The following is a 26,724-nucleotide window of genomic DNA, read 5'->3' as shown; positions in this document are numbered from 1 at the left end:
GCAAAGGAGAAATGATTCCACCAAAGAATACAACATTGTATTGGAACCTGAGACTACCATTGGCTACTTTGAGCACCTCATACCTCTGAAACAAGAAGAAAGAGTGAGGAAAATATTTCCAGCATGCAGGAGATCCTCCAGAGTGTCACTTAGTCTTCCCATATTTTGCGGTAAAAGTTAATGGAAAGCTAGAACAACCCAATAAAGGCAGGACTGTAATAACACAGACTCTGCAAGAAAGAAGATTTGGGTCATCCACCAAGTAAGGAACCACAATTGACTTATACACTTGCAAAGAGTACAGAAAATATGAAATGGAGAGTGGGAAAAGTTATAAATACCATCTTAGATTCCATGACCAGTTGCAAACATGAGGGCACTGACAGGAGAATTTATTTCTTCCTTGCTTCTAGGGGTGTGTGTGTGTGTGTGTGTGTGTGTGTGTGTACCAATTTTCCCTCTCTCCCATTTCCTTACTCTAATGTAAGATTTACTAATAGTGGTTATAATAGTACCTTGGGATTAAAATTATAGGATATTCAAAGGGGGATCTGACTAAGCCAGAAGAGGAATGAGCATCCCTCAAACATGGGTAAGTCACTTTGTATGCTCTTTTAGGGAGAGGACTAGCATGTTCTTATTGTACAAAGAATCAATTTTAGGTGAAATAATGAATTTGTTTTTGCCTTTATTTGGAGGTAAATATGGCTGCTATGGGTGAGTATGAATGCCATGTTGACAAGGGGTGCACTGGACTGCTGACCTTGCTGATCAACAGTGGCAGCAGGCCCACCACCTGGTACCTGCTTGCAGACCCACAGCATTAGAAGCTATGCAGAGGCACTAACTTCCTTTATACCCCTTCACAACACCTTCCCTTGGGACCATTTGAGTGACTTGACATGCTGGACCTCACAGATTTCCTGCAAGTTTCTACTTTTCCCCACTTGTCTACACATACCAATGCTTTAGGCAGATTAGTTAGTGACTCTTTGATCTGCCTATTTCCCTCTTCCAAACTTTGTCTTCCCAGCTCCTTCTGTTTGTGTTCAGTCGAATTCCTAAAATAAGTCCCTCATTTCCATATATACTTAAAGGGACTCTGTTTTCCTGGCTGAATCTTGACTGATAAATGTAGCATGAACACAAAGCTGCACATTTACTCCACATACCCCTCAAAAGAATCCAAAAAAAAAAAACGTGCAATAAATTATGAAAGAATGGCTCATCTATGAAATGAAAAACCAAACAGCAACAAAGAAACTGGATCTAAGATTGTACATTTCTCTGGTGATGTCTGCCTTTGGGGGTTCCAAGTCCGTGTATTAAATGCAATTACAGTACCCTTCTTTATGTTCCTCTAAATTATCTATGTAACTTTTGCCTCCTATGCCCCTTACAGTCATTTCTGTCATATGCTAGCTCTTTAAACGTTTTCATTTCTCCTACTTTAAAAAATCTTTCTCCTAGAACCCTACCACCACCACCACAATCACTTAGCATCTGATGCCTCTTTGCTTATATCCCAAGTTTTAGAATCACTCCTAGTATATGGCACACAGAACTGATCACACTACTTTAGCTAATATCTGACGAACTGATATTTCAGAGTACATGGTACTATCACCTCCCTCCTTTTACATATTTTTTCCTAGTAATGTAACCTAAATTTCAATTGATTTTTAGAACAGCCATGTTACATGGTAATCTCATAGTGGATTTACCAATAAATACTACTACTTTTTTCTCAAAAAGTTGTTATAAATCCAGGTCTCTCTTCCTTCTTATCTATGTGTGCAGTTGATTTTTTTTAACCCTAAGATCTTGAATGTTATATCAGCTCACTGGAATGGAAGTTAGAGGGTAAGAATCAATCATTTAAAACTTGATTCTGTCAACCAAAAGATTAGCTGCGATCCACAGATGTGTGCTGTCCATGAATAAGATAACAATGAATTGTATATCTTTATTCCTTCATCTAACTGATGGACAGAAGTTTTGTAAAAGGTCAAGGACAGGAATCTAAAACACCTGCTGCTTGACTTGGATTTTCTAGTCAACATTCTTTGGCACACTTGCTCAACTTTCTATACATTTCCTCCTAACTGTATCAACATCTAGTCCACTTTTTTTACTGAACTTGTCTCTAGGATGGATTTTAATAAACATTTGATATTTTAAAGAACCTTTTTGACATAGATGTTTTGATAAGGCCACATTTGTGTACCTATTTTAAAATTATATACATCCTCATAGGACTACATAATGTGGTCATTTTTGACTAGAGGATACTATGACACAGTCTTAAAAAAATTAAAATGTCATTTTTTAAAATTACCAGTTAGACAAAACTGAGAAACAGACATCTTCATAGTTCTCATATTTGTCATCTTGTTTTTCCCTGAACCCCTATCATTAGCATGGAGTTCAGAAAGGGGAAATGCCAATGAATTTCTCTCATTTGAAAATGAGAGAAGCAAAACCAAAAAACAAAAAACCAAAGCAAAAACCAAAAAAAGGTATTTTAATGTTTGGCACAGCTGCTCTGAAGTGCTACATCAAAATAACTTCAATTTTAGAGGAGATGATGCCAAATAATTAAGGGTCTAGCTTTGCGACGCAGGCATTAATAACAAGATTAAGTGGAGATATGTGGGGGTGGGAGGAATGGATGTGAGCAAGAACTTTTCCCACTAGCCTTGACCTAAAGGATGAGCATCTATGCTTAAGAATCAGGCTGCCCTGAGGAAAGCTTTGCCTTTATTAAGCTGATGATGCACTTCATCTCATCCTGTGCTTGGGAGAATGATTCTCTTTACGGTGGTATACAACAAGGTGCTTTATTCCAAGCTTCTCTTGTATTCTGAAGGCTTTTCACTTTCAAAGACAAACAAATGTCTAAGGAAAATGCATTTTAAAAAAGAGTTGAATGCACAGGCCACTTCATAAGTAGTTTTCTTAGTTCCAAGTTCACAGCTAGGAATGTCTAGAGGGGAAGGTCTTAAAATCCCCAGAATCTTTTTGTTTCAGCAGAAGTTGAAGAGAAAAAATAGCAGATTTGACTCACATGTTCCTCAATTGTCCCCCCAACCCTAACCCATTTTCACAGAATAGCTAGGTGAGAGCTTACACCATGAGATCTATGCACTGAATCAGAGGAATTCCAAAAGAGCAACCGCGGGAAGACTGGACAGTAACTCTGATCTAGAGGCCATGAGAAACCAGGGTGATTTCCATACAAGACTCCATTCAAGCAAACAAAACTTCCTCTTTGCCCACTTCTTTCACCATAGACCTGGACGTTGCTTACCTCTCAGACAAACAGAATGGACTTGCCTAAACATACAACATGGAAACAGATGTTCTCCCTCTTCCTTCTCACCCCTAATTAGTGGCTTAGGAGTTCAGACCTCAAGCAGCATGGATGAGCAAAAACTGCAAGATTACAAAGAACTCACTGAAGTACCAACATTGTCAAATAGTACCATCACTGGTTGGTTGGTTATTTTTGTACACATGGGTAACAGACTGTGAGCAGCTTGACGGCAGGTCTTGTATCTTATTCACCTCTTTATCTTCTGGTCTAGCGCAATGCCTGGCACAAAGTAGGTGCTTAATAAATAGCTGAATAAATGAATTTCTAAGCTAATATTTTTATCTTTCATTAATTCAGTCAGTGGAAAACGATTACTTGAGCACCTATTTATGTACCAGATACTAGACAAAGCTGTGAGTGGACAAACAGGCATGAATCCTTCCTCAGGCCTTATAGTCTAATTGAAACTGGTGAAGTAACTTCCACTCCTGACGATTGACACCATTATTTTAACCTTAGGGATGTCGGACAACACTACTACCAAACCTCAATTTCCTCACATTCGATTTAGTGGTTGGACAAAATAATCTGTAAGATTATTTAAGTTCTAAACTTATTGTAAAGGGTATGAAATGTATAAAGCATTATGTAAATTAAGTTTTAAAATTATAAAACATTTTTAAAAATTTGAATACTGCCCCAAATGGATGTTCTCCCCAATTCAAAAAGCAAATGGATACATGCACATCATTATATAAACCACATAAAGAATCCAGCAACTCTAGCACTGTTGTATTGTTATATCAGATCTCTACTGTATAATGTAACTTCTTTGAGGGCACATTTTACATTCTGTATCCTCTAATAGCATCTAGTACTTTTTAAAAAATAGGATTCGATAAATGAATTAATGCAATGGAAACATCTTAAGAATCACCAAGGACTCCAACCTGATTGGCCAATGGCATTTAGGAGATTCAAGAATCCCATGAAATTGTATTCAAAACTATGTCTGTAGGCCATTTTGCAGAGTTCTTTGGTTTTATCAGAGTCTCAAAGAGATCTACCATCCAAACTGAATCCTTCACTCAGTATATATTAATTGAATATCAACTACTTGCCAAGCATTGTACCATGTTTTAGGCTTAGAATCTAAAAGTTTTTTTTATAAATAATGAATATTGATTGTATCAAATCTTTACAAGATCTGCTTTCTCACACTCACACCATTAAAAATAATGCATATTCTATTAAAAATATTTACATCTTAAATCAGCATCAGATACTATGCAGTTATCTAATATGATATTTGCTGGTAAAATGTACTTTAGAAATATTGATGTATTTTTTATCTGGCTCCATGGAAAAGCCTTCATGATGATAGAACCAATAGGGCTTATGTGTATAATAGATAGATAGACAGACAGGTATATAAACACACACACATACACATAATTTAAGAAATCCGTAGTAAATCATGCTGTTCAAATTGTTTAAACCATCTCTAATTCATCAATTATTTTACACCACAGCTGGGTTTCCATTTATTCCTGACAATAGAATAGAGCTACTGTCCTTTAAAAAATAAATGATGACATATAAAGAAAACTTCATAAAACTGTTTTGTTCTCAGGGACTTTCCACTGACTGAAATAAATAGCTTTCAAATTCTCTAGATGGAGAACAAAAGTAATTTTAAAATCTCAAGAAAACCTCTAAAATTTAATGACAATTTTCCCCCTTTGGAAATATTTTCTCTCTCCTCAATGCAGCAAGCATTATCTATCTAGAGTCAATCAATATTTATATGAGCAGCTATTTAAGTTTTCAGAATAAAATTATTTTTACCTTTGAGAATGGCTGCCATATTCCTGCCACAAACATTTGGAAAGGGATATTCCCCCAGATACAAGCATAAGCATACTTAAAGATATAAATCCTCACCCACAGTAGATGTTCTCTTTATAATATGAAAATTCAAAATAGCGTGATCCAAGATGACCATTTCAAAAAATGGTTACCTTATACTATTAGGAAACCATTTGTTTCTAATTCCTATACTCTACCAGAACTTAGTTGCAATTAGTGATAGTGGCCAGGAGATGGAGCATTCTCATTTCCTAAGATTTACTTCATAGGCCTTTGTGTATCTCACAATGTTTACTTTAAAGAGAAATGTTTTATTAACGGCACTTATCACAAATGGCAGAGATGAATGAAAAATAAGACATTCAGAAAAAAATAAGGAATTAAATTTCTCAAAAGTTTAACTTACAACTAATCACTTATATGTGAATAAAATACTTTAAAATACTTTGAATAAGCTTTTTCTCTCCTGTGTACAAGAAACAGAAGGAGAAAAAAAAAAGTTTAAAATAATAATTATTCAGAATTACCTCAGTTTTTCAATTATTCCTTCTGCTTCATGTTATATAACGTTGGACTGCTTTATAATGTATGTTATAATTATAAACTCCATTTTTTTCAATGAAATAAAAACAAGTATAGTTTTAAAATAAGAATTTTATAACTGATATCTTAGGGAAAAAATTCATTACAGTAAACATATTCCCTGAAATGGCTTTATTCAAGGCACAAAGAATGTTTAAATGTTTCTTTCACTTAATAAATGCTAAAGAAGAGTCTTTAGATCTCAAATCTATTATACTGCTCGTAAAAAAAAAATATATATATATAGCATTTTTAAAGCCCGGTAATCCACTCCCATACATAGTGAACACATTAACAGATGTGGGTATGTGTGGGTGTGAGGGTTATATTGCATGCTTCTAGAAATATTCCAAAACGGGAGATAGGCAGATGCATTACATGTTGTTCTGATTTGGCCTTGAATACAGTCTGCCACCAGTTGCTGAATCTTTGATGGGAAGGTAAGAAGAATCCCTAATCATCCCTGAAAAGGCATAATCCAAAGCTGGCCGAAAAGGCAATGCTGGTGCCAACCCAGGAGTTAGGTAGGGAGACATGAAACCAGACAGCCCTCTTCCTGGAGAGGAATATGCCAGCCGTAATGGACTGATACCTAGTCTAGGATTTAAGCTGTAGAGACTTGAATCACCTCCATAAGAAGCAGAAGTACTGTGAAGGGGAGAGAAAGCTGATTTATTTCCTAGAGTTCCAAAACCAATTCCAGCTAAACTTAAATTCGAAGCTCTCTGAAAAGCTGTATTTTCCAATGCTCCTGAGCTTGCTAGGTCCCTGGTGTCTGCTTTGTGTTCTTTCCCATTTAGGACCTGTTCAATGGCTTGGACCACATCCCCTTTGCAGAACTGCAGAATGCCTTCTAGACGGCTGCGTCTGTAACTTGGGAAAATCTTGGTAAGGATATCAAGAGGGTCTCTTGGTCTAGAGGACACAGTGGGAAGGCTGACTGTGGTATCAGTGAAGTCTTTGGCCCACTCACTTTCATTTCCTGATTCCAAATCAGAGGATGACAGGGACCTGGGACTCTCTTCACCTCCTGACTGCTCCCCAGGATGAGGAGACTGAATGCTATCATCCTTGTTTGGGTTTTCTGAAATAGGTGACCTGACGTTTTGTTTTCCAGTGACATCATTAGACTTAGGAGATGATCTCGGGGTAAATTGATGGGATTTAGACACCAGTTCTTCTTGTCCACTCTGGCATGAGTCACATTTACTCTCTTTTTGTCCTGGGGAAGAGGGAAAAAAAGGAATGAAATAAAGGGAAAACTTCCGAGAACACAGTACTGCCCACTCAAAATTAATGCTGGATAAAATAACTTGTTTACTCATAGTATATCAATAATACTTATTAATCACTGTAAGAGATTTTAATGAACAAGAATTATAAAAGATCATTTGGAAAGGCAGGTGTTGGAACAGTGGGAAAATGCTATTTATTATGTCATTTCAGGATCACAAAATTATATAATATACAAATGCTGTAGTTATTTAGGAATCAGAAGATGAAAGTCTATTGTTACCCCCAAACTGTTAACTTAACACCAATATTTCACACTATTTGCCCATTTGGTGATTGAAGATTTTCCTAAATGTTACCCAAGTTTTGTTGTTATCCGCGGGAGGGTTTTTTTCCCACAATGACACTATGCAAAAAGAACTAAATAGAACAATTGTTTAGATAAGAAATCAAAAGAAGGAACAATCTTAGTACGAAAATGAATATTCTATTTAGTCACTAATGATAAATTTCAACAACTATTTTTTTAATGCTCACATTTCAGGTTGCAATTAAGTTACCTGAATAATGTGAGAAAATAACAAAATTGTTGATTTCATTTCAAATCTAAACCAATAATGACAACTGCTGTACCAATCTCAAATCATACCAGAGCTTGCATGTTTCATTTTATGTGAGAGACAATACAAAGTTGGTATTTTTTCATAATCCTCTGTGAAATATGGACTTTCTTTTTAAATCTCTAGGAAATATCAATAAAAGAGTTTACAATCAAATTGTTTCTAAAATAAAATTATTAACTACATTATTTTCACTACTGCAATCTGTGTATATTTTCAAAGTGTCTTGTAAAAAAACATTTTGGTCGTATGCTTTAAATCGCAACTCCTTTCCAATATTAAGGGCAATTTTCCAAAAATGTTTTTACACTAAAACCTGATTTTCTACCTCAACATTTTGAGTATATGAATATTAATAAAACAATACTATCTTTAAAAACCTTTTGCAAGGCTAATGCCAGGAAAATAATAACAAATAACTTTTATTTTGGTTTACATTTCCTATAGATATATTTTATCTCTATTTCCATTAGAAAGAGTAAAATGTCAATGGGGTACTCAGAATTTTACTGTCAAACTTTCTTTTTGTACAATGTTTATGAATGTAACAAAACATACATTGCCTAAAGCAGTGATTTGCAAACATGATTTGCAATACTATGTTTTCACAAGGAGCGGTCCTACATTCTAAACAAATATCTACAGCTTATATTAAAATTAAAGTGTGTACAATTTAACACTTTGAGGGTTAAAATGCTGTCATTACATCAAACATATGACAAAAGGTGCTGCTCCTGCAAAATCACAAAGACTCTAGTATTTTCACCTTAAATAAAACATAAAACCTATCTAACGAAGTAAAGATAGATTAGCCTTGGTCTGCCATTCCATTTTATTTATATATGATTCACCACATATGACCCCCTGAACATGTAAGGTATCAAAATTTCACCTCTACAGTAATTTATGCATAAAATAATTTTTGTTATTACATTGTATTTATGGAATACAATATAATGTAATGGAATACTGATTGCATAAGACTATCTAGAAAATAAGCTATCTTTAAAATACTGTGATATCATTTACATCACCTCTGTTCCCTCAACTCCTACAGCTGGTCTTACTTTACTTTTATCATTGTATGCTATGTCTTGTACGGTAGTTTTGGGACACACATAGTTTTCCTTCTTTCGAATATAATGTTCTTTTGTGTAGGAAAATCTTATTCGCCTCTGCATCACTGTTAGTCTTGGTCTAGTGAATAAATAGACTACTACAGTTCATGGATATTGTATAAGAGGAGGCAGTTAGTTTAGAAGCAGCTTTTCAAAAAAGAAGGTCAACTGAGGCAAACAATAAAATAAAATAATTGACCCCATAAAATAGCACCCACCCCCAAAAAATCACATAAATAAATCAATGCCTAGCAGAGAGCTGTCAGTCAAATCTGTCAATTTAGTTTGCAGAATTTTAATTTTTACTTCTTTTTATAGCAGTTTTGCTTAACAGCTTCGTTCTTCAGCCCTCTTTCATTTTTCATGAGAAATGTTTAAAGCCCATTTTGTCCACTGACATAAACTAGAACATGGACAAAAAGGTGACCCAGGTGAAAACAAAATCATATATGCCTTACTTAAGTAGAGAGAGACTCTTTTCAAAAGCACAAAAGTACATGCTGTGATCTGTTAAGAGCTGCCATTTTCACAATTCAAGGAAGTGTTCTAATTAATAACTTACTATATCATTATCTTATAATTTCATATGATACAACCAGTCTCAGATTTATACAAAAATACCAAAGTAACCTACTTCTAGGACTAAGAAATTCTAAAATACAGTGAGATTTACATTAGCATGAAAAGTTAAGTTGGGATAACCCTAGTCAAAAAGAAAATCTTTTTTACCTAACACAGGGGGTGAAGACAATTTGCAGTCAATAAATAAGAGGAAAAAAAAACTTCTTGGATAAGAAATCGCTAAGGATAAGATCCCCAAGGATAAGAAATTCTTGGGAGTTTGAAATTCATACCAATGTTTTTACAAACCTGATTTTAGAAAACCTAAATTTCTTTCCTATGTGAAGAGGTGCAACTGCAAATGTTAGAGTTTTCTACACTTTTGGAGGCTGAAAAGCAGTTGAAGAAAAGGGATAGAATGCTTAAAAATTTTAAGGGAAGGGAGTAAAAATGCTTTGGTAGAGTTCAGTCTCTTCCCCACTTCTAGTTGGTTTGTCCCAAAGGTAAAGAACTGTACTCCCAACCATAAGTGAGTTTTCCATGCAAGATCAGATGAACTCTGGTTGTACAACTGAAAATAGTACAGAGCAAGCTCAAAACGTAGCTCCTCTCATTAAGCTTTTCACTCAATGCCCGCTCTCTACTCTCACAGAGAAAATCACAGCAACTTGGGCACAAACTCCATTCCTAGAATGAGTTCCTCAACTGATCACTTGCACTTGACTTTTTCATTTCCTTATCCTATCACCTAAGCTTTAGGTCCTAAGGGAACAGAAAGCCCTTCTGAAGTGAATGTGTCAGGTCTCTAACACCCTTACTAACATTCATATCGCAGAGCAGTTTCCGAGAACTTAAATGCTTCTTTTAAACAACTTTTCTTGCCCTCCTCCATGCCACAACTGCTTATTTCAAAGATTTTTTTCTTCAAAACAACCGTTTTTCTTTTGCAAAGAGCAAATGTAAGATCTACTCACCTTGTTTTTCCTCTGTATAATCTGGCTGGAAAATCTCGAAAGCAGGAGTCGCCAGACCACTAGCCTGTCTCGAGGCACTCAGTCCCAGTGCACTCACCGTCGCAGGGCCGCTTGCTGTGGTCTGGGGATTCTCCGTTCTGCTGCTGCCTCCTCCGGATGATCGACCCCCGGGCCCTGAGGGTCCAGGGTACAGAAGCCTCTGCAGCGCCCGGGCTTCGCTCTCCTCCTGGGCCTGCTGCCTGCGCAGCGCCACCTGTGCGGCCATGACGCGCTGGCGCTCAGCGATCAGGGTGCACTTGGCACACGCGCAGTCCCGCCAGCGGCAGAAGCGCTTGTGGCCCTTGAGGGCTGACACGACTCCGTGGTTGCGACAACGGGCGCACTTGGGTGTCCGTGGGTAGCCGGCCACCGCGCCCACCCCCCTTTCCACTCCGGCAGGCGGCGGGCAGCCTCTGCTTCCCGCGGTGGCGGCTGCGGCTGCCCGCAGAAAGAGGCTGGACGGGCGCAGGAAAGTTGGAGGAACAGGTATCCCCGGGGGTACAGGTAACACTGGAGACGGGGGCGGAGGGGCCGCTGCCACCAGCCCCGGGGCCAGGTGGGGTGGGCCGCTGCCGGTTCGGTCTCTACTGCCACACTGTGACTGCTCCATTTCCGAGAAGTGTCTGGTGAGGGCTCGCCACAGAAGAGTGCGCTGTCCACAGCTAACCCTGCTGGGATGCGAGGGCCGAGAGGACCAGCCTTGGTCCCGCTGCTTCCCACCCACACACCGACAGAGTCTGGCACAATTCCCGTGAAGAACTGGGGGACAACCGATCCCCACAGCTGGAAGCTCTAAGAGGCGCAGATGCCACTGAGCCTCTTAGAGTCCTGGGGCGCTAAAGTAATGCCCGGTGCTCCGCGCGCCTTCGCCTTCGGAGCAGGAGAAAGCAAGACTGCAGAGGCTACCCCACCCACCGGGTCTACTGGCCAAGGGCTGAAACCCGGGGAGGGAGGGCCAGGGGCGGAGAGTGGGGACCTGACCGTCTGGGAGGAGAGGCGGTGGGAGACAAAAGAAACTGTCCCCACACACATACACAAGCCCCTTTCTCCCACCTGCTTCCCCATTTATTCCTCAATGTATATTTTTTGTAAGATAACCTTCACTCCCTCCCCCCATGCCTCTTACTACCCTTCTTAAATTAGGCAAGATTTGAAGTTCTTTCCCCAGTTCCTCGCTCTTCTTACGAAAGTTTGAAGATCTGGACGTGGAGTTCTCCTTTTCTTTCCTTTTCCCAGATGAAGTCTTTAGGATGGTAGCATGGCCAATATTAATGAGAAAGCACAGCTTAACAAGCTGCAAATATCACCCACACCTGAAAGGTGCCTTATTTTAAACGGGTCTTAGGGCTGCGTCGAAACAGTGGATAAGTATTTAAGGGACCTGATTCACATTCAGAATCTTCTCATGCATTATGTTTATTTAGAGATGCAAATTTGGATTCTGTATATCGTTATATTTTGAAATGTTATTACCCAAAGAAGTCTTTATGAATTTCTTATCTAGAACTATTTATACATAGCAACTGTGTTAAAACTATTTCAAAAATACTTCTCGTTTCTGTTGTACAGTATTGGGGAATGTCATGTAGACCATTCTTTAAACATGCTATCATTAAATGCACTCTTGAAATATGCATTTAATGCCTTTAATTGTAAGAAAAGGTCATATTGCTTTTAAACCAAAAGACCATTTGAGGCAGAAAATTCATGAGTGTCTGTTCCTTAAAGAAAAGAAGAGTCAGGGCTCTATCAGTTTTTCAAGATAATAGTCAACTGCCTTGACAGGCAATTGATATTTTAGCACTAAGATGGCAAGTAATAATGACATTTTTACCATTCCACCTATTTGACGTCCAGGGCAGACACTGCTAATCAATCTGGGCTTTCTCCTACCTGCCCACTTCACACCAACACCACCATCACCATCCTCCCATATGGGCATCCTGACATTCTATCATAGAAGTTTCCCACCCTTCCTAAGCATTGGAACTACCTAGGGAACTTTTAAAAGATACAAATACTTCAAACCAAGTAAACTGATTCTTTTGGCTGTGAGTCTTTTAAACTCTCACAGTGAAGATTATATACAACCAAGGTTTAGAACTGCCACTCTAGGAATTCCTAACCTCTGCAGATTCTGTAACACCCAAAGTTTCTCACACCTCTATATCTTTGCTCAAGCCACACTTACCTAAAATCCAGTTATTCCCTTACCGTGGAACTCACATCCAATGTATGAGTAATGAGTTTTCAGTGCTATATGGATCATTAAAGTACAGTGAATTACCTAGTGAGAAAACAATTCCTTTTTTCTATTATTTTTAAAGACCTGATTACATAAAGGAAAATGCTCAGCTTGGTGTAAATATGACATTATAATTTGTTAAGCCTTATCAATTATGCTTTTTAACAAAAAAAAATTAAAAGAACCTCAGCAAATAACACTGTTTACCTGGAATTTAACACTATTTTTCTATTTTTATTTGATTTTCAAAGTTATCTTCCAATTATGGCAAGTGATATTGGTTTTTATTCAAAAAAGTGAAAATAATCCTTAAAGTAAATACATTTAAATAAAACGGATGTCTACTGACAGGGAAAATGACAAAATGTGTGAAAGACTGAAAACAAACTTTTCTGATAAAAATAAAGGAAATCGAAATAAATTGAGAGAGAGAACATTTCCATGGGTCAGAAGACTCAACATTCTTAATAAGACAGTTCTACCTAAACTGATCTATAGATCAATTCAACCTCAATCAAAATTCCAGCAGACTTTTTTTAGCAGAAATTGTCAAACCCTCTCTAAAACTCATTTGGAAATGCAAAGGAAAGATGTGGCATAGCCAAAACATCTTGGAAAAAAAAAAGGATAAAGTTGCAAGGCTAACAATATCTTATTTCAAGAATTATTATGAAATTATGATAATCAAAACAGTGCACTACTGGTGAAAAGATAGAAAAATCAACCAATGTGACAGAATAGACAGTTTAGAAATAGACTCACCCATAAATAGACAACTAATTTTAGACAAAGATGTAAAGACAATTCAGTGGAGAAAGGACAGTTTTTTCTCAGCAAATTTTGCTAGAACAATTGAACATCTGTATGCAAAAAGAAATTTAACTTTGATCCATACCTCATGTGACTCATAAATGCAAAGATTTCTTAGATACACCACCAAAAATATGATTCATGAAAAGAACAAATTGATTAATTGTACTTTATCAAAACTAAATACTTTTCTTCTTCAAAGGACACTATTAGACTAAGAGAAAATAGGTGTAATACATATATCTGATAAAGGACATGTATATACAATATATAAAGAAATTTCAAAACTCCATAAGAAAAAAACAAATATTTTTAATGATTTGAACAAACATGTCACCAGGGAAGATATATGGATGGCAAATAAGCACAACAAAAGATTCTGAACACCACTAGTCACTAAGAAAATACAAATTAAACTTAACCATGAAGTACCACTACACATCTATTAGAATGGCTAAAACTTGAAAGATGGACCATATCAGGTATTGACGAGAATGTGGAGGAGCTAGGACTTTCAAACACTGCTGGTGGGAATGTAAAATAGTACAATCACTTTGCAAACCAGCTGACAATTTCTTAAAAAGTTAAAACATGTTCATATCATATGATCCAGTCATTCCATTCCACTCCTAGGTATCAACCCAAGAGAAATTAAGCAAATGTCCATAAAAAACCACAAAATTTCATATTAGCTTTATTCATATAGCAGGAAACTGGAAAAGCCCAAATGTCCATCAACAGTTGGTATAACCATGTAACGGAACAAACAAAAGTACACTGATATATGCTATGACATGAATGAATCTAAAAATAATTATTCTGAGAGAAAAAAAGACAAAATGAGTATATACTATGTAATTTATATAAAATCCTAGAGATCTACAGTGACAGTCAACACATCAGCAGCTCCTGTGAACAGGCTGTGGAGGGGCAGTGAAAGATGGGCAAGAGGCTTTACAAAGGACCAAAAGAAAACTTGTGGAGATGACAAATATGTTAATTATTTTCATCATGGTAGTGGCTTTACTTGTGTATACATACATCAAAATTTACCAATTGTGTATATTAAATATGTGCAGTTTATTGTACCTCAATTATACTCTGATAAAGCTGTTATTAAAAAATAAAGCTCCTTGTTACCTCTGGAAGAAGAATGGCATAGAATAGCATTCTGAGCAAAGATAATCCTAATCTTATCACCCAAAGCTAAAGCAATGATTTTAAAAACTTGTATTTCTTCTCGAACACACTGGAAAGCCTGACCTCTTCTCCTCTCATAATAGTACTTTGTGCTCTTTTTCTTAAATTATGTATACTTTTTTTCCCCCTTTTTACCCCATCTAACAGCAACTTAGTACTGTGACTATTCTTATAAATCACTAAGAAGATGTTAACAGCTGTAATTTAGCAATGGCAACATTTTCATCAAATGAAAAAGTGATAAGAAGAAACATCATTTTTAATTAAACTGTATACAAGTATCACAAATACATCATTTACAAATTTATTCTAAAGAAAGTAAAAGAAAAAAAGACTAGTCTGATAAATGGGAAACGTAGAGCATGTCAGAAGGAAGGAAGGAAAGCTAACAGAATTTCTCCCAAGCTCAAAAACATGTATGCATCTCCTTTTTAAATTATTATTCATTGTTATTCCAATTCCTTGTTCATTTTAAACACTTATAGTCAACTGCCATTTTTCGTTGTTTCACCACGCCAACCACTCAGCACAGAGATGTGGAAGTGTGAATCAGCAACTGAAAAATAGGCCTGGCTCTTAGCTTTATACTAAGCTATAAAGATCTTAGTTAGGCAAGACACTTATTCTCTCAGCTTCACTTTTCCCACTGGCAACTGAAAACATTAAGTCATATACAAGGATATTTCCAAGTCTGTGAGTCATTTCATTTGCCAAGTCTAGTCTGAAGTTATTTTTCATTAATGTTCTTGATCTCTAAAGAACATCATTACTACCCCCACTAAGGCCTCAGTCTAAGCATCTCTCCTCCTGGTAGAATATCTTGTGCTAACGTGTGGTAAAGGAACGTTAAAGAGGACATGCTTAGCTTGTCCTGGCAAGAAGACTGGGGATTTGGAAGGAAAGGCTCTAAACTGCTTATTCTTTTGTACATAAACATATGCAGTTCACTTCGCGGCTTCAGAATATATGTGAGCACACCTTATATAGCCCATCTGCTCCAAGGCTTCCCAGAACCATGCTGGTATGCTAATATTTTTTGTCGGTTTTGAGGGGAAGTTTGAACTGAACTTCTCTTTCTCCAGGGCTCTTCAAAAGGCAATTGAGTGTTATCATGATTGAGAGGCCACAGCCTGCAGAGTGACAAATTTCAGCCCTTGGACTATGGCCCATCAAATGGCTAGGCATCCCAGATCTGGGAAAAAATAGGCCTCCTCTGGGACACAGTCTTTCCTGGAGTATTGTTGGAGGAATGATGAACATATTTGGTGATATAAGTAATTGGTCAAGAAATGTCACTCCCCCCAAAACCAATATCTACCAGTAAAGGCTCCCTTCTGAGAATACCCCACAGCTGGGGAGAGACATAATTCATTGCCCCAGAGCTATAACTCCCCACAGCGCTGTACATCTTAGGAAACAGGACTTCCTTGGAGGACATCATCTCTAATCCCCTGGTCTAAGATAGCAAGAAGCCAGTTGGAGATCATACACATTGTCCCCCCACTATCAAGGGGACAAGGACTATAAAAGTGAGTAGAACTGTTTTCTTTTATTGCTTCATGACCCTTTTTATACCAGTTGAGGATGCTTACCTGTAATGAAGAACTCAAGAAACGAACAAAGACAGGGAACAGAGAAGTACCTTTTTTTTTTTCTATATCCATTTCTATATGCCCAGCATAGTAAACACTCAATATATCTTTGAAAATAAATAAAGAATGGATGCCACAAGACTTATTTGTCAGTTGGCTGAAAAGGCACTAATATCACATTACTTTTCCTTTGTACTCTGAAATTTTTGAAAACTATTTCCAGTGCACTGAGAAGTAATCTTTTCCAGTTTTAGCTCCATGGTGTTTATACAAGCTGGAGTGTAATTTCTTTTTAAGTATGGTTTATTGTTTCCTTTGTTTTCTGTACTTTTGCTTAATATTAAATAAGGTATTCTGACATTTTTCTTAAAGAAAAAGTCTTATGAAACTCTACAGTTATACTTTCATGCCACTGTAACTATATTCCAATGTTTTTCAAAATGTTTAGATCTAAGAACACATAATTGCTTATGAATGTGATGAATTTAACGTGTCAGTGCATTTGCTTGTAATCTTTTTTCTTCATACAAAAAGGTTATGATAATATTGTATACATAACACTTTTAATTTAATATTGTGATACAAACATTTTCCATTTTAAATAGCTTTTGCAAACATCATCTCTAATAGCCATATAATTTTCCATTATTTAGTCATACAATAATTACTTAATTCCTCTAATAAAGGATATTTATAATGTGTCATTTTTTCCATTTTAAGTAAGAAGGGGATGAATATGTGAGCTTGAAAATGTTTTCTAAATTACAAATTATCTCTTTAGAATAAATTTCTATAAATAAAAGTACATAATTAAAGGTTATGGATATTTTTTAAACTTTTGACTTACGCTACACTAACTTTTTTCCTGAAGAGGTCATATGAATTTGAATTCTAATATGCAGTTCATTTCATCATTATCCCATGTATTTTTTTCTTTTAATGGTAGTGGTTTTTTTAACTAGGAAATTGATGCCGCTTTCTCCTGAAATAACAGTGATAACCCAGAGTTCCATTAGGAAAATAATTCTACAAGGTTTCAGTTCATAGAAAGATAATTACCATTTTGCAAATCTCTGGTTGAGTATGACTGGGGGGAACTGAAGCAAAACATTGCAAAAGTTCCAATCATTGTAACATACCCTGATGGTTCTTTGAGTAAATTACATGGCCTTTTGTGAACTTGCTGATTTAAACAATTCTTTATAAAGGAGTGCTATTGACTTAAAGACTGTAACAAGAAACGTTGGTGCCATTGTGGTTAATTGAATAAGCACATGTTCAAAAGCTATGCTCTTTATTTAGTTTACTCTAATAGATCTAAGCCTACTGTGTAAATAGGGCTCAGAACTTATGAAACTCTTGTTTTTTAACTCACAGGATATTTAAAGGAAATTCATGCTCAGGCACTGAGATAAGCTTTGTGACTTGTCTTACACTGAATAGAATCCACCTTCATAAATTAATGTATGTGGAAACATTTCCTCAGAATTCAGTCTTTAAACAGACAGCAATACAGTTTCACTCAGAAAGTACGTGAAAGCCCTTTACGTGGCTGTTAAAGATCATAAAAGAATGAATAGCACATATTAAATGGTAAAGCATTTTAGTAAGAAGTTGAATTAAAAATTGCATCCTTGTTAAGTTAATTAAAACAAGTCATTAATCAATAAGTCTTCATAAAATTCTACCACCTTAAAGGATCTTGGTATATGAAGACCATCTCTCTTTCTCATTATTATAGCTACCCTTTAAGAGCTGGTTATTGTGTGTTATGCACTATGCTCAGGCCCTATATATATTATGTCATTTAATTCTCATGATCAGCTTATTGAGGCCAATTATATTATCCTGGTTTTACAAACGAGAAAATTATAGTTTTAAAAAGAATAAGTCCTCAAAATACTCTAATATTCAGACTCCTTTACACTCATGCTTCTCCCCAGAAGTTAGGCTAGCTTCCACTGTAATAGAGACTCACAAAGCAACCTGTTAGGTAGAGTTGTTCGTAATACAGTTACTCAGAAGAGGCGCTTACTGGCTAAGTCATAAGCAATCTTGAAAATGCAACTATTCTTTCAGTTAACAACAGTTCCCTTTTTAAAAAAAGGTATGACATTAAAAAGAGAAATTCAAAATTCCAGTTTACATATCTTCTTTTAGTAAAGTTTAATGATGGAATTTTTATTGTTTTCCCCTTTCTTTCTCACATCCTACCATGTAAATAACAATAAGACAGAAATCAAGGCAAAAATTTTTGCTATTATTTATTTATACCATTAGAAATTTGAAACATGTTTTCCTTTTATTTTCAAGCACCACTAAAGTCAGATTAGATACTAACGTTTACTCCTGTCAAAACCTGACATTCTATTCAAAGGTGATCTTTTCCTCTCAAGGTAACTATTGTGAGACCTTGCCATTCAGCATTAGAAAAAAAATAGTTAAAGGTTTCATAAAATAAAAATTGACAAAAGAGAAGTTCATATGTGCCCTTTTTGGAAAGCAAAATAGTTAACAAAAAAAGATACATTTTAATGAGTTAGTTCCTACTGTATTCCAATGACTGAACACAAACAAGATACGTAAGTCAATTCCTCAAATATCCTCAAATCCCTATTTATTCATGAGGAATTGCCGCAGGATCTAGAAAATAGTTTTTTGTTCATTATTGTTATAAAATATGATGAAATTAACTTTGAAAGATGTTATACATGTCTGCTTTTTGCTCTTCTATCTTTTCCTGTGCCAGAGTCTGTCTTCTGGAGCTTTCATTAGAAGTGTTCCAATTAAAAAGCAGTGTGAGTAAGAAAATGGCTTCCATTCACAACAAGGATTCTAAATAAGAGGTAAATTCAGTAAATCAGTTCCTCCCTGGCTCCTAGCCATTCACATCTTTTGGTTTTGAAATTCATGTCTTTGTTAGCATAAGGTGGTTGTTATGAGGTGTTGTCAGGCCTCTGACAGAGTTATTGTGCATGGTAGGAGGTGGCAGTTTTTGATCAATGTCTTCAAAGTCAAAGCTTGGAAAATAATAGCTGCACATCAAAACCCAGTGCCATATGCAGTTAACATTGGGCTCTTTCAGGTGGCCCCAGGGAATGACTTAATTCTCATGTTGAGCTTTACTTTAATTAGTCATCTATAATGGTGTATTAAGATTTACACGAAGACTTGTAACTTGAGATTCAATGTCAAATGAGGTTCAGGAAAATCATTATCAGAATAAAAATAAAGAAACCTATCTATTTATTCATGTTCTCCTCCCATTTTTCCTGAATCCCAGACTGACTGCATTTCTGTTCTTAAGACATCTTTTATTGACCCAATACCTTTGTAAGAATGCCCATGTTTTTTAGGCCATTTATGCAATTATTTCATGATATCCTGCCTAGTTGATCAAGTTACTGATTTTAAACCTTTTTGTTGTACCTTTTTCTATATTTTTATTACTTAAAAAAAACGTCTAGACAGGAATAAAGATGCAGATGTAGAGAATGGACTTGAGGACACAGGGGGAAGCGTAAGCTGGGACGAAGTGAGAGAGTGGCATGGACTTATATATACCACCAAATGTAAAATAGATAGCTACTAGGAAGCAGCCGCATAGCACAGGGAGATCAGCTTGGTGCTTTGTGACCACCTAGAGGGGTGGGATAGGGAGGGTGGGAGGGAGATGCAAGAGGGAGGAGATACGGGGATATATGTATATGTATAGCTGATTCACTTTGTTATAAAGCAGAAACTAACACACCATTGTAAAGCAATTACACTCCAATAAAGATGTTAAAAAAAAAAGTCTTAAACATTCACAATTGCTTTAAAATGAGGGGTTTTATGTTGTTTTTAGTTTTTTTCTTCTAGAACATACAGTTATTGGCAACATTTAAGAAGAAAAAGCTATTTCATTCATATATCCATTTGAATAGCACAACTGGCATGTATTACAGAATCATATTATCATATATATATATATATATACATATATATGTGATTTCTTAAAGAATCTATAGAGTCACAGGTGGAAAATACACAATAAAAAGTCAGATAAATCCATAGTTAAGGGTTAAATGTGCCATATGTTTCTCTAATACTGAGGCACAATGGGGTGCACTAAGAAACTCATTAAGTCAATGAAAATAGCAGCTGGGCTCTATCGAGATGTCTATTCACTTCTGAAACAGAAAAACAGAAAAAGAGTGGACACATTCCACTTCTCAGGTTTGAACTGATCATGTTAGCTTGGGGTTAGTGCAATGCAAAATGCTAACGTACCTTTCCTCTCAATACCTAATTTGATAAACTTCATTTTAATAGCTGTTTGTTTATTTTTCCCAGTAAGGCAAAGATATCTATCTCCCCTTACTTTCTGAATTTTTCTCATTAAAAAAAATTTAAAGCTCTGCCAAAGCACCCAAATAGTACAGTAAAGCCATGCAGCAGACACAATGAGCCTGATAAATGACTTTAACAGTAAAAAAAAAAAAGTCTTAATATCTCTAGTTTGATTTTATGGACTTCAGAATGAAATGAACGCCATAATAATACAAATTGCTCCCACTAAAATTTTGTGTGATTTGGGAAAAGGCCTTGGTTCCCAAGGCACTGGCTTTCTCCTCTATAAAATGTAGTTTTAGATGCTTTTTTTTCCTGTCAGTTACTTTAAGAATTGGATGAAGTCTATGAGAATCTGAAATATATGCACATGTGAACACAATTTTACATAGCATTTCAACCCCCGGGTTAGACTGAGCGCCATAAATGATTACTAGTCTCTTACTAGTTTAAAATTCTATGGTTCTATGCTAGTATCAATATAAAACCTCCTGATTCATAAAACAAATCTGCAAAACTGAGACCAAGTCTCTGAAGTGCCTAAAGTCTACTACGGGAGGAAATGAACGCAGAACTATAGAATCTTTAGAGTTCGTGACCTTGCTGTTGATTAGTTTTCTCTATTGATAGATTACAATTCATAATGTCTATATTCATGTTTTAACAAAAACAATGTTCTGAAACAAGATGAGAAAATAAAGCCAAAAAAAGTAACACCTCCAGCCATTTTGGTTCAATAATAATAATTCATATTCTTGAATTCATTTTCTTCTTATAGTATCTTCAGAATTCTCACGGAATTGAAAAATGTTTAATAACTAAGGGGACAAAACAAATATGTTTTCCCTACTTGGTAGTCACCACACTGCAAGTGTTAAACACCTCAGAGACCATTCAAGTCTTCATGAATCAATAATGAATTCAGAAGCACAAGGCTTATCAAGTCTAAAGGCAAAATCCATATTATTATCAGTACGGGCTTCTATCATTTGAAATCCTAAAACAGGTGAAGTAAGGTTCTACAGTCTTCAAAATTCCAAGCTTCTCAGGGGTTCTCTCAATATTTCCTGTATCTGTAAAAATTTTTTAAAACTCAATTGAGTGGAATGAGTTTTAGATACTACCTACCCCAAAATTATTTAAGCTTGTGTATTTTAAAATATATGTCCAACTTTATTTTAGCTGAGGGAAGTTTCTGCCCTATTCAAGTATCTGCTCTCCTTTTCAGTGAAATGAAGTTTATCAAGCTTCACACACTATTCAGATGAAGAGACATGTCTCTGTGTCAGTAGTTTGAGACTGTCAGATTCTCAACTGAGATATGGATATTAGAAATTTGATTTGGGATGGAAAGCAAGAGGAGAGATTCTGATTGGGGAAAAGCAGGTATCCCCTCTCTTCACGCTATCTCTTTAGTCTCTTACTCCTGATTGATCTCATGCCATAAGCCACCAATATACTCACGTATCTGCTATCTTGCAAAGTCCTTTTTCAACCCTCTTAATACACCATTCCTTCTTACTCTTTCACAGCCAAATCTCAGAAACAGTCTGACATTTGTCTTCATTTCCTCATCTAGTATTAAGTCCCTAGTCACATCAAACAGGTCTTTATTCCCTCTGTCCACCAACAACATTTAGTAAGGTCACTAATGACTCCTATGCTGCCAGGTCAAGGACTCTTTCCATTATTCACCTGGTTGACCTCTCAGCAATATTCAACACAGTTACATGTACTAAATATTCTCCTCTTGACTTCCATAACACCATAACTTCCTATTTTTTCTCCTACTTCTCTACGTCTTTTCAATCTTATTTGCTCATTCCTCTGCTCTTCCTTTTTCATATACAAGCCTGTTATAGTTCATCTGTGTGATTATAATTATTTAATGCCTATCTCCTCCCATAAGGATGGGAAATCGGGCAGTTTTGTTTCCCACTGTTGTTCTCAGTGTCTTGATCATGGAATAGTTAATCAATAAACATGTATTAGAGAAATGGAAAAGGCCTGGAAGGAATCATGGTATGACAGGTCTCCCGGGCATATGGGATCATTTTAGGGGACTATGAAAAACAGTTCATTTCACTACAGAGATCACGATGCAGGTATTTTTTACATTGCTCTTTAACTCTTCACCCTGCTTAAGATGGCTGCCTTAATTTTTATATAAATTTTCATTAATTTATTTAATTAACAAACATTCATCAAATATCTATTTTATGCCAATAACCATGTTAGGTAGTTTACTTATAGCATCTTATTTAATCCCTATAACATTCCTGTGAGATAGTTACCATGCCTGCTATTTTGAAATAACAGATGTACAAAGTTGATATACAAATACAGATTTGCCTTAAACGAAAGTTCATGCTCTTTCTACTATACCACCTTACTTATTTAAGGTCATTGGCAAGGAAGGAAGGCAACTTAAGGGTTAAGGGTGAGTTCTTTCACAACCCGCGTCAGCTCACCTAACAGACGTCACTCGTTCTTATAACATGAATCATTCAACCATCAGCAAGATTCTAAAGAACAAGGACAAGATCATAGAACATGTGAAGTCTGCTGTGCCAATGATGTCAACAATAATATCGAAGAAGAGTGGAAAAGTGATGGAAGAGATGGAGAAACTTCTCAATGTGTGGATGCAGGATCAGCATCAGCGTCAAGCTCCACTCAGCTTAATGCTGATTCAAGAGAAATCTAAAAGCCTTTAAGACGACTTGAAGAAGAAACACAGGGAAGAATCAGAGGGCACATCTTTTAATGCCAGCCATGGCTGGTTTCATCAGTTCAAGGCTAGAGCCAACCTTCACAACATAAAAGTAAGTGGCAAGGCAGCAAGTGCAGATACAGTAGCTACCCAGGAATTTCCTGAAACGCTTTGAGAAATTATTGATGAAGGTGCATATTTACCCAAGCAGGTTTTTAATATGGATGAGACAGGACTGTACTGGAAGAGGATGCCAGACTGAAGTTACATCAGTAAGGAGGAAAAGTTGATGCCAGGCTATAAAGCAGCAAAGGACAGGCTAACTCTGTTGTTTGGTGGCAATGCTTATAGCAATACAAAGCTGAAGCTCTCTTAGTTTATCATTCATAGAACCCAAGAGCCCTTAAAAACATAGCCAAGGGTGGGGCTTTGCTGGTGGCGCAGTGGTTGAGAATCTGCCTGCCAATGCAGGGGACACGGGTTCAAGCCCTGGTCTGGGAGGATCCCACATGCTGCGGAGCGACTGGGCCCGTGAGCCACAACTACTGAACCTGCGCATGTGGAGCTTGTGCTCTGCAACGAGAGGCCCGCACACCATGATGAAGAGTGGCCCCCGCTCGCCGCAACTAGAGAAAGCCCACGCACAGAAACGAAGACCCAACACAGCCAAAAATAAGTAAATAAAATTTTTAAATAAACAAACAAACAAACAAAAACATAGCCAAGGGCTTTCTTCCTGCTGTGTAGAAGAGTAACCCCAAAGCCTGGGTTACACAGGCCATTTTCCAGGACTCTTTTTGCCACCACTTTATCCCGGAGGTAGAGAAATACTGCTTGGAGAAGGACGTCCCATTTAACATTTTTTTGCTGCGAGACAATGCTCCGGGCCACCCCCCATTCATGGACGACTTTCAACAACAGCAAAGTAGTGCATCTGCCACCAAATACTACATTGTTCATCCAACCTATGGACCAGGGAGTTATAGCGACTTTCAAGAAATATTATCTAGGTCACACTTTTCATCAGGCAGTAAAGGCAGGTGACGACTCAGGAACAACCTGGCAACAATTTTGGAAGGACTATAACATCTACGAGGCCATAAAAATACATTGACTGAAGATTACATTCTCTTTCCCACTTTTCATCTGAGCTCTTGTAACCTCCTCAGACTAAAACTGTCTTTAACTTTTAATTTCTGAGCATCCACATGAGATATACAGAACAGAAAGAATATCAATCAAAAATAAAAATATAGTAATTTATCCTTCAGTAATTTAAGACAATAAAGAGAGGCAGGGGAGGTAGATTAATTAGGGATCAGTGAGTGTAGAATAATATTGAGAGTTGTGTCTCTAGGTGCATGAGCCATTAATATCATAATTTTAGAGAAATAATATTTACTCCTTATTTTTAGTAGCCTTATAATTCCTCATTCTAATAATCACAACAAGATGTCGGAATTTTGTGATAATCTTCTTTTTCTTCTCATTATACTTAAGCTTATCAGGATAATCCTTTTACATCTGGAAAGCCAAAGACAACTGTGACTATTTTAGCAAATGAAAAAGAAAGAGAGAGATTGGTTCAAGGTGGCGGAGTAGAAGGACATGCTCTCACTCCCTCTTTCGAGAACACCAGATCACAACTAACTGCTGAACAATCATCGACAGGAAGACACTGGAACTCACCAAAAAAGATACCCAACATGCAAAGACAAAGGAGAAGCCACAATGAGATGGTAGGAGGGGGGCAATCACAATAAAATCAAATCCCATAACTGTTGGGTGGGTGACTCACAAACTGGAGAACACTTATACCACAGAAGTCCACGCACTGGAATGAAGGTTCTGAGCCCCATGTCAGGCTTCTGAACCTGGAGGTCTGGCAATACGAGGAGCAATTCCTAGAGAATCTTGGAAGGCTAGCGGGATATGATTGCAGGACTTTGACAGGACTGGGGGAAACAGAGACTCCACTCTTGGAGGGCACACACAAAGTAGTGTGCGCATTGGGACCCAGGGGAAGGGACAGTGACCCCATAGGAGGCTACCTACCTGCCAGTGTTGGAGGGTCTCCTGCAGAGGCGGGAGGTGGCTGTGCCTCATCCTGAGAACAAGGACACTGGCAGCAGAAGTTCTGGGAAGTACTCCTTGATGTCAGCCCTCCCAGAGTCTGTCATTAGCCCCACCAAAGAGCCCAGGTAGGCTCCAGTGTTGGGTCACCTCAGGCCAAACAACCAACAGGGAGGGAACTCAGCCACACCCAAAGCAGACAAGTGGATTAAAGTTTTACTGAGCTCTGCCCACCAGAGCAACAGCCAGCTCTACCCACCACCAGTCCCTCCCATCAGGAAACTTGCACAAGCCTGTCAGATAGCCTCATCCACCAGAGGGCAGACAGCAGAAGCAAGAAGAACTACAATCCTGCAGCCTGTGGAACAAAAACCACATTCGCAGAAAAACAGACAAGATGAAAAGGCAGAGGGCTATGTACCAGATGAAGGAACAAGATAAAACCCCAGAAAAATAACTAAATGAAATGGAGATAGGCAATCTTCCATAAAAAGAATTCAGAATAATGATAGTGAAGATGATCCAGGACCTCGGAAAAACAATGGAGGCAAAGATCAAGAAAATGCAAGAAATGTTTAACAAAGATCTAGAAAAATTAAAGAACAAACAGAGATGAACCATACAGTAACTGAAATGAAAAATACACTAGAAGGAATCAGTAGCAGAATAACTGAGGCAGAAGAACGGATAAGTGACCTGGAAGACAGAATGGTGGAATTCACTGCTGTGAAACAGAATAAAGAAAAAAGAATGAAAAGAAATGAAGATGAAGACAGCCTAAGAGACCTCTGGGTCAACATTAAACGCAACAACATTCACATTATAGGGGTCCTAGAAGGAGAAGAGAGAGAGAAAGGACCTGAGAAAATATTTGAAGAGATTATACTCGAAAACTTCCCTAACATGGGAAAGGAAATGGCCACCCAAGTCCAGGAAGCGCAGAGTTCCATACAGGATAAACCCAAGGAGAAACACGCCGAGACACATAGTAATCAAATTGGCAAAAATTAAAGACAAAGAAAAATTATTGAAAGCAGCAAGGGAAAAACGACAAATAACATACAAGGGAACTCCCATAAGGTTGGCAGTTGATTTCTCAGCAGAAACTCTACAAGCCAGAAGGGAGTGGCATGATATACTTAAAGTGATGAAAGGGAAGAACCTACAACCAAGATTACTCTATCCAGCAAGGATCTCCTTCAGATTCGATGGAGAAATTAAAAGCTTTACAGACAAGCAAAAGCTAAGAAAATTCAGCATCACCAAACCAGCTCTACAGCAAATGTTAAAGGAACTTCTCTAAGTGGGAAACACAAGAGAAGAAAACGACCTACAAAAACAAACCCAAAACAATTAGGAAAATGGTAATAGGAATATACATATCGATAATTACCTTAAATGTGAATGGATTAAATGCTCCAACCAAAAGACACAGGCTTGCTGAATG

At 37.0% G+C, this 26,724-nt stretch overlaps 1 protein-coding gene across 1 annotated transcript; it reads right to left on the bottom strand.

Annotated features, from left to right (window-relative positions):
- Positions 1-5,048: 5,048 nt before the first annotated feature.
- Positions 5,049-26,542, bottom strand: DMRTA1 (DMRT like family A1). The gene is made up of 2 exons (XM_082470483.1): positions 10,274-26,542; positions 5,049-6,989 (listed from the first exon to the last, which is right to left on the bottom strand). The coding sequence occupies exons 1-2, from the start codon at positions 10,920-10,922 to the stop codon at positions 6,142-6,144; spliced, it is 1,497 nt and encodes a 498-aa protein (XP_082326609.1). The 5' UTR covers positions 10,923-26,542; the 3' UTR covers positions 5,049-6,141.
- Between the last annotated feature and the right edge of the window lie 182 nt (positions 26,543-26,724).

Source organism: Balaenoptera physalus (genome assembly GCF_965194825.1).
Source record: "Balaenoptera physalus genome assembly, chromosome: 7".
NCBI classification, from domain to species: Eukaryota; Metazoa; Chordata; class Mammalia; order Artiodactyla; family Balaenopteridae; genus Balaenoptera; species Balaenoptera physalus.
Note: the sequence above shows the minus strand (reverse complement) of the source record. Positions and strands in the feature narration are given on the sequence as shown.

Coding starts and splice junctions, on each gene's coding strand:
- DMRTA1 (XM_082470483.1), bottom strand. CDS start 10,922: ATGGAGCAGTCACAGTGTGGCAGTAGAGACCGAACCGGCAGCGGCCCA. Junction 6,990..10,273: donor TTATACAGAGGAAAAACAAG/GTGAGTAGATCT, acceptor CCTCTTCCCCAG/GACAAAAAGAGAGTAAATGT.